Raw genomic sequence first — 13470 nt, forward strand, 5'->3', positions numbered from 1 at the left:
AGAGCACTTGTGGGGATGAGCACTGGGTGTTGTGTGGAAACTAATTTGACAATAAACTATTTGGAAAAAAAAAAACAACAATACGGCCCTGGAGCGCCTGGGGGCTCAGTTGGTTAAGTGACGGAGTCTTGATTTGGACTCAGGTCAGTGATCCCAGGGTTTGCGGGTTGATGCCCTGAGGTGGGGTCTGGGCTGATGGGGAGGAGCCTGCTTGGGATTCTCCCTCTCTGTCTGCCCCCCCCACCTCTCTCTCTCTCTCTCTCTCTCTCTCTCTCAAATAAACATTTCAAAACAAAACAAAACCATATGGCCCTGTAGTCAGTCTGTCTGGGTTTGAACCCAGGCTCTGCCTCTTATTAGCCTCATCATCTTGAGAAAATTTTGAAACTCCCTTGTGCCTCAGTTTCTTCATTTGGGAAATGGGGCCCTCACGGTGCCTGTGTAACAGATGGGTGTGGAGGCTAAGTATCTTAGCACATGGAAAGCACTAACAGTAGGGATTAGCACACAGGAAGGTCTATATAAACATTAAGTCATATTATTATATTATTATTATTATTTTAATGTTTATTTTTGAGGGGGGGAGAGAGAGAGAGAGGGAGACACAGAATCGGAAGCAGGCTCTAGGTCTGAGCTGTCAGCACAGAGCCCGACACAGGGCTCGAACCCATGAGCTGCGAGATCATGACCTGAGCCAAAGTCCGATGCTTAACAGACTGAGCCACTCAGGCACCCTTATTTTGTTCTTATTAAATCCACATTATTAAGGTATAACTTTCAAACAATAAAATGCACTCATTTTAAGTCACCGTTCCATGAGCTTTGATGGCTACGTGCTCCCACGTAAGTACCACCTCAGTCAACATAAGGGACATAATGTCCATCTCCCCTGAAGTCCCCTCTGCACCTTCTGCCAATCTCCTCCCCTTCTCCGGCACCCATTTCTCTGCCTTCTGTCGTGGTAGCTTAGTTTTGCTGGTTCTAGATCTTGATATAAGTGGATTCACACAGTGTGCACCCTTTAAGGTCTTGCTCCTTTGTTAAAAAATTATTGTTTAGTTTTTAAGTTCTTTTAATATTTATTCATTTTTGGGAGTGAGAGTGAGACAGAGCATGAGTGAGGCAGGGACAGAGAGAGAGGGAGACACAGAATCTGAAGCAGCCCGACGTGGGGGCTCGAACTCACAGACTGGGAAATCATGACCTGAGCTGAAGCCCGACGCTTAACCGACTGAGCCACCCAGGCGGCCCCTGGGTCTTGACCCTTTTGCTCAGCGTGATAGTTTTTGAGATCCATCCACGTGTTTCGTGTATCAGTACTCTGTTCCTGGTTATTGCCAGAGCTCATGGTTATTGCCAGAGCTCATGCTATTGCCAGTGACTTTCTCAGTCCCAGTTTCCTCATCTGTAAAGCAAGGTCAGTACCTTCCACCTTGTGGACTGTGGGGAGGGCCAAGCAGCATCCTGAGCCCTGCTGCTGCCCCACATGGGCCCCCTCTCTGTACCCCGAGAGGGGGCCCCTTCCCACGTTCCGGGGAGCCTGGGGTGCAAAGGGTCAAGGGCTTTGCAGAGCTGACAGGGGAGCAGCCCTTCCGCATAAATGCACCCCCACGAGATGATGGCTGTGTTTACAAAGCAGATTTGTTATTTTTTAATTCTTTGCCTTGTGTCCTTTCCCCTACTTCCCTCTTTTAAGGATAATTAAAATGCAGGCAGGCACTCCCTGCCAGGAGACAGCTGAAGATTTAATTGCCCCAAGAAAAAATTTTTCAGTGAGAGGTCCTGGGGTAACGGCAGCTCGGCCGTCCCTGTGACTCCGTATCCCGCACAAGACAGTGGCGGGAACGCCTTCGTCTGCGTGTGCCCGGGGGCCGTTCGCTGGCACCCGGGGAGCTGGGGCAGAACGGGGTGACAGCCTTTGCGGGGCCACAGCCTGCCTGCCATTAAGCCCTCACCCGGCCCCCTTCTGGAGACAGCTCCGTGGCCCAGATCCACGCGACCACGACCGGCCGCCGCCGCAGCTGACCCTGCCCTGAGCGGCCCGGGGGGCTGGGCACCCCACCTTCCGCTCAGGGGCTTGGCCTGTTGTCCTTAGAGCCGGGCCAGGAGGACACGTCTGCCCTTGGACGTTGGGCCAGCCGCACACCAGGCGGGTGCAGTTTCAGGGCGCAGGAAGATGTCTGTGCTCTCTCATCGTTTTCTAAGTACCGCCCCAGTCTCCCCGGAGGAGGCATCAAAGGCTCGGACAGGGGTCACTGGCTCCTTGCCTGTTGGAAAGCACACAACCATTAGGAAAAAAGTGATGGCTCTGAGCACGGGATCGTGACGAAAGGCAGAGGGACTCAGTTCGAACAGTCAGCCGCACTGGGGTTTGAATTCCAGGTCCAAAGCCGCCATTTTCAGTTCTCCTAAGATGCCCTGCAGTCTCCCGCTGCTGGGCTTTTCTACATGCTCTCCTTTCCTCCCTCCCTCCCTGCCTTGCCACCCACCCATCCTTCCTTCCGTGAACATATCCAGCCACCCACTCATCCTCCCTCCCTCCTTCCTTCCTTATTTATTGGGTTCATCACACAGACTAGACTCAGGAGTTATACAGGCGGGCACAGCCAGCACCCTCTGTGCCCTGAGGCAGCTCCCAGGGCAGCGGAGGAGGGAGATATTAATCAAGGGATCACACAGTCAAGACCTAGCTACAAACACTGACAAGCATTACAAACAGAGGTCCTGGGCAGGCTGGTAACGGTGTTTATCAAGGGAACTCGCCCAGTGTTTGGATTGGAGGACAAGCAAGAAATAGACCCGGCAGGTGTTCCGGGCACAGCGAGTAGCATGTGCAAAGGCCCTGTGATTCACTCCAGGACCCGTCAGGAGGCTAGTGTTGCCAGTGCAAGGAGTGATGGGGAGACTGCTGCCAGACGGGGCTGTGGTGTTCGGCAGGGGCCAGCCCTCGCGGGAAAGGACTGCTTCTGCGCAGCCCTGGCTCCTTCGCATCCTTTTTATCTGGCTCATTCTTACTCATCTTTTAGGCCTCAGCTCAGGGTTTCCTCTTTGAAAGCCTTTATTGCCCTGTGCACACCGAGTGAGGCCTGTGAACTTACTCCTAGTAAGAAAAAGTGTCCGGTAGTCGGAAATAAGGCAAAGAAGGTGGAACTTTCTTTCATTGCCCTGCTGGGGCGGTTTTAAAAGGCCCCCTGAAGGTACCGCTCGTTCTACAAGGGGTGGAGCAGTGTTCGGCTTTGCTATTCTGTATCGGCATCCATCGGGTTTTGTAACTTCTTGAAAATTACACACAGACACCCCCTCGTCCAGATGCTCTGGCTCCCTCACATCCCATGAGCTCGTCAGGGCGTGGCCTAGCTTCAGTCGGCTTGGTTTCCCTGGAGGTTTGCTGGGCGGGCTCACAGTGGGAGCTGGAGGGGTAATGACTGGCTGAAGGAGTGATCTTGTCTCTTCACCTCGCTGAGCCTCAATTTTCTTATCTGTGAAATGGACCTCATAGCACCCATCTTTGGAGGAATTAAAAAAACAAAATTCAGTGAAATGAAGAATTCCGGTGCCCGGGTGGGCCCCTCTCTGGCACATGGTGGCCTTCAGTCTCCGTTCTCCCAGGGGCTGGATTTCTAAGGCAGGAAGTGAGTCTGGTGTTGGGGAGCTCGTGGTCTGGTTGCGGGGGAGACGGGAGACAGGGTGACTTAGCGTGGGGCCATTTCGGTCAAAGGGAGCCACACCTGGTACCTGGTGGGACTAGCCTGGCCAGAGAGTCTAGTCCAGACCCAGGGGGAGCAGGAAGTGTCTTTAAAGAGGTCAGGTGGGGTGTGAGGAAGAGGACCCTTAAGGCCAGGCGGGGCACTGGATTCCCCAAAGTTGGTAAGAGAGAGCCATGCCGGACTAAAGAGGGAGGGAGGGACCTGGTAAAATCAGTTCAGCCAGGAGGGGAGACCCACCGTTGTTGAGCTCCTCTGAGAACCTGGGGTTGGTGTGTGGGTGTGAACGGATGTGTGAGCAGTGTGTCTGGGAGGTGAGTGTGACTGTGTGTAAGGAGTGTGTGGGTGTGAATGTAGACGAGTGTGGGGGGGTGTGTGTAGATAAGGGGATGTGTGTAAGGGGGGTGTGGGTGTGAACTGTGTGGTTCCCAGCACGAGTTAACGTGTGTGAGTGTGACTGTGTGCGAACGCCTGCAGGGGTGGGGGTGTGAGCGTGTGAGTGTGTCTGTATGTGAGTGTGAATGTGAGTGTGCGTTGACTGCTGTCTGCCCCAGGCTGTTGCGAAAGGTCTTAGATCTGTTCTCTATTTAACCTTCACTAGAACCTGCAGGTGAAGAGTCCATCCCATTTCCCAGGAGAACAAACAGAGGCTGGGAGGTGAAGCCGCTTGCCCAAGGTCACAGGGTGAGGGCTGCAGCGGCCCCCCCNATAAATGGCTTGCCCTGTAAAGGCTGCACTTTTCCTTTTCCTGTTCTGCTTGCTCTGTTGGTCACCGGGATGCTCTCTCTCTGTGTTCCCGCAGCTGTCACCTGGGGCCGGCCCCAGGCCGGGCTCCAGGGCTGTCAGGTCGGGGCAGGTAACCAGGTCGGGCTGAATCCCCGGGAGACAGGGCACCGGTCTCTTTTGAGGTATAACTTCTACACGGGAAAATGCAGGCGTGTCCAATGTGCACTTGATGGATTTCGTGTCACAGGCCCCCACAGAGCACCACTCACATGGAGCTACGGGACATCTGTCACCCGGGGGCTCCTCACACTCCTCCCCGTCACTGCCTCCCTGCCAGGGTTGTCCACACCCCCAGACCCCTGTTCCCAAGGTTTTGCCTGTTATTGAACATCGGGGACACACGTCTTTTTGGAAGGCATTTTCTAAATTTTTTTTAAAAATTTTTTAATTTTTTTTTTTTTTAATTTCTAGGAGAGAGAGAGAGAGAGAGCGTGAGCAGGGGAGGGTCAGAGAGAGAGGGAGTCACAGACTGAAACAGGCTCCAGGCTCTGAGCCGGCAGTCCGCACAGAGCCCGACGCGGGGCTCGAAACCACGAACCGCGAGATCACGACCTAAGCGAAAGTTGGACGCTTAACCGACTAAGCCACCCAGGCGCCCCTAAATTTTTTTTTAATGTTTATTCCTTTTGAAAGAAAGAGAGAGTTCATGCATGGGTGAGTGGGGAGGGGCAGAGGGAGAGAGAGAGAATCTCTAGCAGACTCTAGACCTCCAGCAGCCCCCAGCCCTGTGGCGCCCGTCTCGTGCCCACGTGCGCCCACAGGGACGCCACTTCCCGGGTGGCAGGCGGCCCTTGAACAAGACGTGCAATCTCTCTGTGCTTCAATGTCTTTATTAAACAGATGATAATCATAGTACCTACTTTAAGGTTTGTTAAAGGGATGGACTGAGTTGATTTTAAATAAGTTAATATTTATACAGAGCATAGGAGATGGAGACGTAAAAAGAACATATATAAAAATTAAATAAACAAACTTGGGTCAAATTTTGGCTGGTGAGAATATGCTAGAGCATGCAGGGTTTTCACAGTTGGGCATTAGAATCTTGTGGAGAAGGCAGGGATTTTCCTGATGATGATGAAGAGGGGGGGCTGCAAATGGCCTCTGGGTCCTCACGTGGAGGGGTGGGTTGGGGGGCTGGAGGAGGGCGGCGGTGTCCTGTGGTTCTCTTTTCCAGAGATAAATGCCAGATGCTTGACTGATTTCCTGGCGGGCAGGAAGAGGGTCACTTGGCTCCTATCAGCTTGCATCTCGCCAGCCAGCCCACAGCCCCGGAGATTTGGGCCTCGGAGAAGCAAGGCCCAGGTGCTGCATAAAATACATCCCCCAAGTCTCCCTGCCTGGACATGCAGTCCGTCATCCCCTCACCTTCCCAGAAAACAGGTGGAACTTCCCCGCCCACTCTGCCTGGATGCATGCCTTGAACACCTCATCCCCGCAAGCAGCACACATATTTTCCAGGTTGGGCCCCGGGGGAGGCTGAGAGCTGAGTTATCTGCCACAGCCAAGGTCCCGGCCTGTGAGGAAGGTGACTTCTTCACACCCTGCGGGAGGCTCTTTGCCTTAAGTGTCTTAGATCCCCAAACACATATCTCAGGCCAAGAGCTCGGGAAGACCCCATGTGGGCCTGTGGATCCCGGCGCAAAGTCCCAACTCGACTACGGGTTCATTTGCGTGGGCTCTCCAGGTCCCACGCATTTCCCGAGCCTCAACCTTCCTTCCCTGCAAAATGGGCACAAGCCCTGCCGACAGCTTTGAGAATTGAACGAAGCAGTACGATGTGGTGAGGAAGAGCCAGGCTCCCTGGGTTCAAGGCTGGGCTCTGCCATGGGACACTGGGGAAACGAATTAACTTCTCTCTGGCTCAGTTTATGCATCTATAAAATGGGGATGATATGAGTTCCAGCCTCCTATGGTGGTTGGAGGATTATAAGAGGTAATGACTGTGAAGCCTTGGCAGGCATGTGACTTACCACAGTGCACGGTCAGCACCAGTACATGACTGTTAACAGTTGTGGACTCGGGGGTTAGAGGCTGGGCACTGGGGTCAGAGGATCAGAGTTTGAGTCCCAGTGACCTCACTCATTAGCTGTGTGACCCTACCTAAATTACGCTACTTCTTACCTATTAGAAGTCAATGATATTACCTTGCTCTGGTTGTGAGGTTTGAAGGAGCTAATCAACATAGAGTCCTGACCCACAGTAAGCACTCCTTATGGTCAATATCATATAGCCATCATTATATAATTGTCATAATATTATTAATATTCTAATGGGGGAGAGGTAGGGAAGCCAACATTTAGTGAGCACCTGTTACATGCTAACACTTAACATGAATCATTTGGCAAGGATATTTAAGGCCCCGTGCTGGGTTTCTGCAATCAGTCGAGGGGGAAGTGAGGCTCCCAGAAGGTGGTGACCCACTTGCCCGAGACCCCACAGGTGGGGAGGGGCACTTCGTCCCAGCTGTGCAATGTCTAGGGCGGGAAGGAAAGACCAACATTTCAACGAAGGCCTGACACGTGCCGAGCACCCTGGCCCCCTTCGATCCCCACGGGAACACTGCCTGCGGGTAGGACTGTCCCTCCTTGTGTCCCTCCCCCCACCCCGAGTCTCCGGGAGGGAAGCTGTTTCAACTCTGCAAAGTGGCAGACCTAGGACGCACCGGTGGCTGTCTGTCGGAATTCTGCTTACGCAGATGTCTGGGGCACAACCTTCCGCCACCTCCCTCTGCATCGGGGGAAACAAAGTCTTCGTGTCTAGAAACCCCAGAGGGAGGCTCAAACCCTGGGGTCTCCAAGCCCCGGGGGCCACACCCGATCCTCTCCCAGGCTCTTGAGGACGATGGAGGGGGCCACACTCACAAAGACAAAGACAGTCGACACCCAAAGGGGTCGTTGTTACCCAGAAATCTTTATTACAAAAATATTTTGCAAGCCAAAAAGTTTAAGTTGCAACTATATACAAAATGGGGCCTGTTTCCTTCCTAGCAGTCTTAAAATAAACTCCCGAAACCACGCTCCTTCCGTAGTGTTGTTTCGACCTCTTCCTTTTCCTGGGGTTCGATACACAAGGTATGGGAATCTCCAGGCTGCCAGGCCGGAGTTGAAGCTGCACGACTTCCTTGGCCTCATTCCCTTGCTCCCCTTCCAAAATTCAAGACAAAGTAAAATGAAAATGGCACCAAGAAAACGCTCTTGAAATTCTGTGCGTGTGTGTGTGTGTGTGTGTGTACGTGTGTGCACGCTCAAGCACATATGCGCCTTCTCTGGGCCGAAGAGAGGGAGACTAAGGTTTACAAGCCAACCTTTCAGAATTTGGAAGTGGCCCGAGCCAGGTGGCTGGGTCACTGTGCTCCCAGATGTCACGGAGAAACGCTGCCTCGTCAGCCAAAGCTGCCCACATGGCCGGTTGGCTCAGCTGATCCCTGGATGCCATCGTGTAAAATGCCAAATCTCTGTCCCCAAAGAACTGGGTCTGAGCGGAGCTCCTGGTGTTCCACGTGTAGGACCTGCTGATGGTCAAGGTCGCTCAGCTTCTTGTTCTGATGGGCTGGAATCCCAGGGGCATCCGACGGATGGCTGGGCCCAGGAGGGCGACGAAGATTAATCTCTCAGCTCTAAGACTTATGCGTGCAGACCGAATCAACAGGGCTTGCCATGTTTGCTGGCCCTGGGCCCAGCCAGGCCTCCCCCAGCTGGAAGGGTGGGGGTCAGGGTAACAGGTCACGGCATCTGCCCAGCCCTCCTGAGACGGGGGACAGAAGGAGGGTCAGTCCTGGCTTCACAGCTGCCCAGGCCTCCTGGCTGCTTTGGATTTATTCCAGTTTGATCCCCAAAGGGTTTGAGAGCAGAAAAGAGAAGATTCCTCCTGCAGGGATCAGCTCAGAGAGCTGGAATGGGGTAGTCGCTAAGGGGCGGGGGAAACAGATAGGCATAGCTTCCCTCTCCTGCATGGAGCAGGGGACATCTTTCCTCTCCCCTCTTTCTGGATGAGAAGACTGAGGCCTCAGGTCTTGACAAGCCTGCACTGTGAGGGACCAGCCTGGAGGAGCCCTGAGCGGGTCTGGATTTAGCAAGCCGGAGGAACCGAAGGCAGCAGAACCAAACACGTGGCTTGGCTGAGAACGTGACCAATTTTGTCCTGGAGGGAAGGCTAAGCATCTGCGTAGAACAGCCACACGGCCACCTTCCTCCCCGTCCGCAGGGTCTGGGGCATGGAGGGGCTCAGTTTCTGCGCTGCAAGGGGGTCCCTCCCGGACAATCAACTGGTAAACCTTAGACTGCACAAGACCCAACCAGGTACTTCAACACATGACAAAGAGCCAAGATAACATTGCTGTCGTTTTAAGAAAAAAAAAAAAAAAACAAAACGAAACACCACAGATCAAATTTTCTAACACCTCAGTTTCAAGATTGCACATTTCACATTTCTCAATAATTTACAGGCGTCCACGGCGAGATGCTGCTGAGTTAGTGCTAGCTGGAGGAAGCAAGCTCAGGTCTAGGAAGGAGAGGAGGGGCCGTGCGGAGCGTCACGGTTGGGATGATGGGTCCTCAAGGAGTCTCGGAGGGCCACCAGGAGGAGGGGGAGTTTTGTTACTCAGTCCTTGGTGGTGGTGGTTGGTGGTCGTGTGGGGGTTCCTCGGAGGATCCTTCCCTCCCCCAGGGCTGGTGCCTCATCAGTCCAGAGATGGGGAGGCTAGGACTCTTGGCAGCCTTCTTGGGAAGGCTCTCGGGGACAGATGCTCACCAAGTCTTGGGATTAGGGTCCCAGCAAGTTATTATTTTTTTTTCCAGCTTCTCCGTGGATGGGGCAGTTCGATCTAAAGGGAGAATCTTCCCCCAAGCCCCAGTTGGGTGGTGGTAAAAGGAGGTGGGGTTTCCTCCCTCCTCACCCTGGAAGATCAGGCTACAATGAGGGGGCAATCAGGGTCTCCAAGACCTTGACCGAGACCCACGTGTTGATGGAGACAGGCGTGAGGGTTCTTGGCCCCCAGGGGTTCCAGCCGGTTCCCAGGCGGGTCCCCTGGCTAGTCTGGCAACATCAGCCTCCGTGTGTGGTGATGTGGGGGGGCTGTGGCTGCCCTGGGGATGCCGGAGAGCCCCGCGGGTTGGGGAGACAAGAGCCAGCCTCATCCTGGAGTTCCAGGGCCTGCACCATCCCGGCCCTCGGGGGCCTGGGCTGGCTGTCCCCATCACGGCTGTCCAGCACGGTACGGGAAGGCTCTCGGGGACAGATGCTAGAGACAACCGCGGTCCCACTCACTTCCTCTGGACCTGGACGCTGGCGTACTCCGAGTAGGATGGCTCGGGCTTGGGTGCTGGCTGCTTGGGGGCCCGGTTGAGGTGGACCATGTCCAGGTCAGCGTAGGTGAGGGTGTCCTCCGGCGCGGGCGGCGGGCCGGTCTGAATGCTGGCGTACTCTGTGTGGTTGTTGGGCTCGGCGGCCCGAGGCGCAGCCTTCTTCCCCTTGGGCAGGTTCAAGTCTGCGTAGGTGATGTCATTGTTGTCCTGGATCTAAATGCGGTGGAGAGAAGTGCGCTTTGGAGGCCCCTGCCTCTCCTCCACCCGGCAGCACCGAGGCTGGGTGCTTCCGTCTCCCCTCAGGCCCCACTGTCTCAGCCCTAGTTCGTGGCCCCCTCTTCTCTGGCCCAGGTCACCGCCTCCGGACTTACCCTTCTAATCCTCACACGGCCCAAAGGAGCTTCCTAAATACCAGCGGGGGTCACCTCACAGTGCTGCCTCACTGTCCCCCCACCCCAAGTTCTGTTCTGTAGCTTCAGGGTCCTTCCCTCTGCCTGGTGTCCCACCCCCTTCTCCTCGTAATGACCCCCCAGTCCACCCCGTACCTTTCAGCACATGCATCGCTTCGACCTAAGACCCTCCCCGTAGCTGGCACTCGGGTTCTTGCTCTGGGCTTCCTCAAGCCATGTTCCTCAATTACAGCACCCACCGCCCAGGACTGACTCTGTCTGGGGGTCTGAGTGGATGCCAGCCCCTGGGGGGCGGAGACACTCATCCATGTATTGGTTCATTCAATGCATATTCACTAGGTATTTGTTATAATGCAGAACCCAAGGCTGGCATTGAAGCATGAATGTGTTGAATGGATGAATGCACAGACAAAAGAATGGATAGCAATTTCAGCTTCACTAGGGTGAAGCTGGGGTCTGGGAGACCGAGAACAGGGGCGTGCAAGGAGACCCCAGGCAGCAGGCACGGCAAGGAGCCTGGGGTTTCAGTCCTGGTGCGGCTCTGTCTTGCCGAGGGCCTATGGGCAATTCACTTAAACCTCCCTGGGCCTCAGTTTCCCCATCTGGGACGCGGGGCTATAATAGTGTCTATTTCCAGGGTCCCTGTGAGGCTCAGACATGATCACCCAGGAAAAGAACACAGAAGGGAGCCTGGCACACATCGAGCGAACCCGTGCGTTCGATAAATGCGAGTGATCATCGACCGCCTAGCGAATCTGAACGTCTCCCATGTGCTAATCCGACCATTCACAACAGCTGCCTTACAATTACTCATCATGAATGACAAACTTCGCTTCTTCTGGGCCCAGCACCCATACTGTAGAAGCAGGGGGCGGGGTGCACTACCATGGCCCCTCACTGGTGAATAGTAATCCCCATGAGCTCAGCTCCCAAAAGGCTTATAGCTCGGTGCTATCACAGGGATCACCTTATCTGAGCCCATTCTCAGCCTGTGTCCAGGAACACCCTACCCCACTTTACAAGTGAAGAAACTGAAGCCCAGAGAGGTTAAATAACTTGGTCAAAGTCGCACAGCTGGAAAGGATCCAAAGTCTGTTGGACCCGAGAGCTGTGGTCTCACCACACAGCCCTTCTCTCTGGGAAGCCCACCGCCACAGCATTAAAGTCCCTCCCTGGCAGGGAGGGGCTGGCACCTGGCATTGGGGATTCGAGACCCAAGGCTGTAATATGTTCCATGAGGGCCGGCTGTGGCTGCCTCGCTCACTGCCCAGGGCCTGGCACACAGTAGGTGCTCAGGAGTGGCTGGCTGGTTGTGAATTCTGTGCAGGTTTCAGGAACCACCTCTCCCCATCATCCTTTCCCCCTGAAAGTTCTAGAGAGAAGTCCGGAGGTACAGATGACTGGGGAGAAGGCCTTGGTTTTTAATGACCCCTCGGGCTTGTGCCCAGGGCCACCGGGGAGGAGGGGGCTGTCCCCGGATCAGGAGAGCAGGCCACAGTTTGGGCTTACAAAACACCGTGGCTTTCAACAGCTCGACTCCGTGCAACAGACTACATCTGAAATGAGGACAACAGCCCGGGAACTGTCAAGGGCAGCTGGCGCTCTCTCATGGCGGGTTCAGGGCCGGGCCTGTCTCATTACAAGAGGCAGAGGAGCCCTCTGCCTCCAAGGTCTGATGGCGTCAGCCCGTGAGAAGCAGGGCCAGGTCTCTCGGAATCAGGCCAACTAACGTTGCCCATGAAATCGCCTCAGCAGTGTTGCAGAGAAAGTGCCAGAAAGGGAGCACGCCCTTGCACGAGGCAATCGGTGAACTAACCGTGAGCAGTGCCCCCTGGAGTTGTGCACTGGGCGCACTGGGTCAAGGAGGCGGTGACACTCTCCCGGCTGTGACAGAGGACAAGGGGAGGGAAAGAGGAATTTGAGCATCCCCCACTCTCCCCACCCTTGCCTCCACCCCCCTCCCCTACTCTGGGGCAGGAGGCTTAATTTAGAACAGGATCTGCAAGTCTGGTTGATGCAAGGAGATCGTGCCGGTGAGAGTCCCAGGAAGGGCATCTCACCAAGGACTGTACCTGGGTTATTTCTCTGGTGTTCTTCTCGGGCTCATGCAACCTAAAAGGAAAGAGACACACAGATAAAAATACCCTCACTATCTCCAGTGCTCATGCAAATTGGTAAGAAGAACATTTCGGTTCTATTTCCTATATGGGTGGAGCAAGTCACAACAGACACACATCTGCTTATCAAATGTTTGGACAAGAGGGTCGATCTCACTAAAAAGGAACTTTCAGCAAGGCGCTTTTTTTTTTTTTCTGAAACCTGCCTTTCCCAGCAAGGACCTTCAAGGTGCTGGGGAAGGTCTGGTGAAACAGACAAGTTCGTGTAACGCTGACGGGAAGGGCAAGCCCACACCCTTTGGGGAAGGCAGCTTGGCAAGATCAGGAGCTTGGAAGGTGTCCTCATCTCTTGACTCATAAGTGCTCATTTTTTCGGGAGAATTCAAAATATAGAAAAAGCTCTCTGCACAGAGGCAGTCGCCACAGAGCAGGATCGGGAAGAAGGTTTGCTTGTTATAGTCCTGCCAGTTGGAACTGGTTAAGGAAATCAGGATAGATTCATAGATAAGAACTTAAAAGGTTTATGAGGAGGGCTTTTTTTTTTTTTTAATTACAAGTGATGTTAACATGATAAGCAAAAAGGCAACATTCTCTGGAATGATCTCCATCCTACAGAATTGTGTGGATCACACGGGAAGGAAACATAGTAAAATGCTAACCTTTTCGGGAGGTTTTTTTTTCCTTCCATTTCGTTCCCAGATTTTCCACATGGTCCCTATTCTACACATCTAGGTCTTAGCATTGAAAAAAAGAGAAGGAACAGTGTCCTGGTTAATCAAAGAAGCCGTTCATGCACTTGATTCTGTAATTGGAGGCCGTGGCTTGGCTCACTGCAGGGTCATGGTCAAAGTGGTGAGCAAACCAGAGCTGCAGGTTCTGCAGGAGTGTGTAAATTCTCGGGCCGGCACCTCCAGGGATGTTAGCCTGGATAATGTCAGAAATGAGCAATGGGGCTTGGCAGCAGGGTTATTAATGGATTTGGCATGAGGTCTTGGCTCAGAAAGCAGTTCTGGGGCATGACAAGCCCCACGTGGCCACAGAAACAGCCCTTTGGGAGCAGGGGCATGGCTGCGGAGGAAGATCACGAAGGTCTATCCACACCCCGACAGCTTCCAATCCTTCCAGCCCCCACCCCCCCCCGCCCCCCAGC

General features: G+C 54.0%; 1 protein-coding gene across 1 annotated transcript in view; it reads right to left on the reverse strand.

Annotated features, from left to right (window-relative positions):
• Window positions 1-7381: 7381 nt before the first annotated feature.
• Window positions 7382-13470, reverse strand: part of LOC144233909 (tyrosine-protein phosphatase non-receptor type substrate 1-like) — a 40971-nt gene continuing 34882 nt past the window's right edge. The window contains exons 5-6 of the mRNA XM_077766991.1: window positions 12276-12315; window positions 7382-10006 (exon numbers count right to left, since the gene is read on the reverse strand). Coding sequence (XP_077623117.1) covers window positions 9752-10006; window positions 12276-12315 — 295 coding nt within the window. The 3' untranslated portion in view covers window positions 7382-9751. The remainder of the gene's footprint in view (window positions 10007-12275; window positions 12316-13470) is intronic.

The sequence above is a fragment of the Crocuta crocuta genome, unplaced genomic scaffold (assembly GCF_008692635.1).
Source record: "Crocuta crocuta isolate KB4526 unplaced genomic scaffold, BGI_CrCroc_1.0 scaffold15, whole genome shotgun sequence".
Lineage (NCBI taxonomy): Eukaryota > Metazoa > Chordata > Mammalia > Carnivora > Hyaenidae > Crocuta > Crocuta crocuta.